Source organism: Acyrthosiphon pisum, chromosome X (genome assembly GCF_005508785.2).
Source record: "Acyrthosiphon pisum isolate AL4f chromosome X, pea_aphid_22Mar2018_4r6ur, whole genome shotgun sequence".
Taxonomy (NCBI): Eukaryota; Metazoa; Arthropoda; class Insecta; order Hemiptera; family Aphididae; genus Acyrthosiphon; species Acyrthosiphon pisum.
This window is the reverse complement of record NC_042493.1, coordinates 110328218-110328687: the sequence shown is the minus strand read 5'-3', so window position 1 is coordinate 110328687 and position 470 is coordinate 110328218. Positions and strand designations below refer to the sequence as shown.

General features: G+C 31.3%; 1 protein-coding gene across 1 annotated transcript; it reads left to right on the top strand.

The window, feature by feature from the left end:
* Positions 1-464, top strand: LOC115033362. Its single transcript, XM_029485739.1, has 2 exons — positions 1-203; positions 267-464. The coding sequence occupies exons 1-2, from the start codon at positions 27-29 to the stop codon at positions 441-443; spliced, it is 354 nt and encodes a 117-aa protein (XP_029341599.1). The 5' UTR covers positions 1-26; the 3' UTR covers positions 444-464.
* The last annotated feature ends 6 nt before the right edge of the window (positions 465-470 follow it).

The window sequence follows — 470 nt, the reverse complement described above, 5'->3', positions numbered from 1 at the left end:
ATTTTTGTAGATCCATTTTTATAAAAATGCTTCGTCGCAAAAGGTCACTTAAAATATTAGCAATGGTCCCTCCAGAGGATAGCGGTGAAAGTTCGGACGAAGAAAATATTATTCAAAGAGTAGAATCACCACTACCTTCAGAGGCTATTGAGGAGGATTTAGATGAACTTCTAAGAGAATTGGAGCAAAATCCACTTCATGAAGTTAATATTAAAATTAAAATGTATTTTATTATAACATATTTTTACTTATTTTAATATTTATAGTTTTTAGAAGATATAGACAATGCAGCTGATGGGTTACAGAATAATGTTTTTGAACAACTAGAAGTACCAACAGAAATACCAGAAAACTTTGTGTATCTTAGTCATTCACTTCCTGAATCTAGTTTATGTACTCCTAGTACATCTGGGTTCAAATGTAACACCAATAAGAAAATCTAAGCGTTTGGTTAGTTCAAAACAAACTCC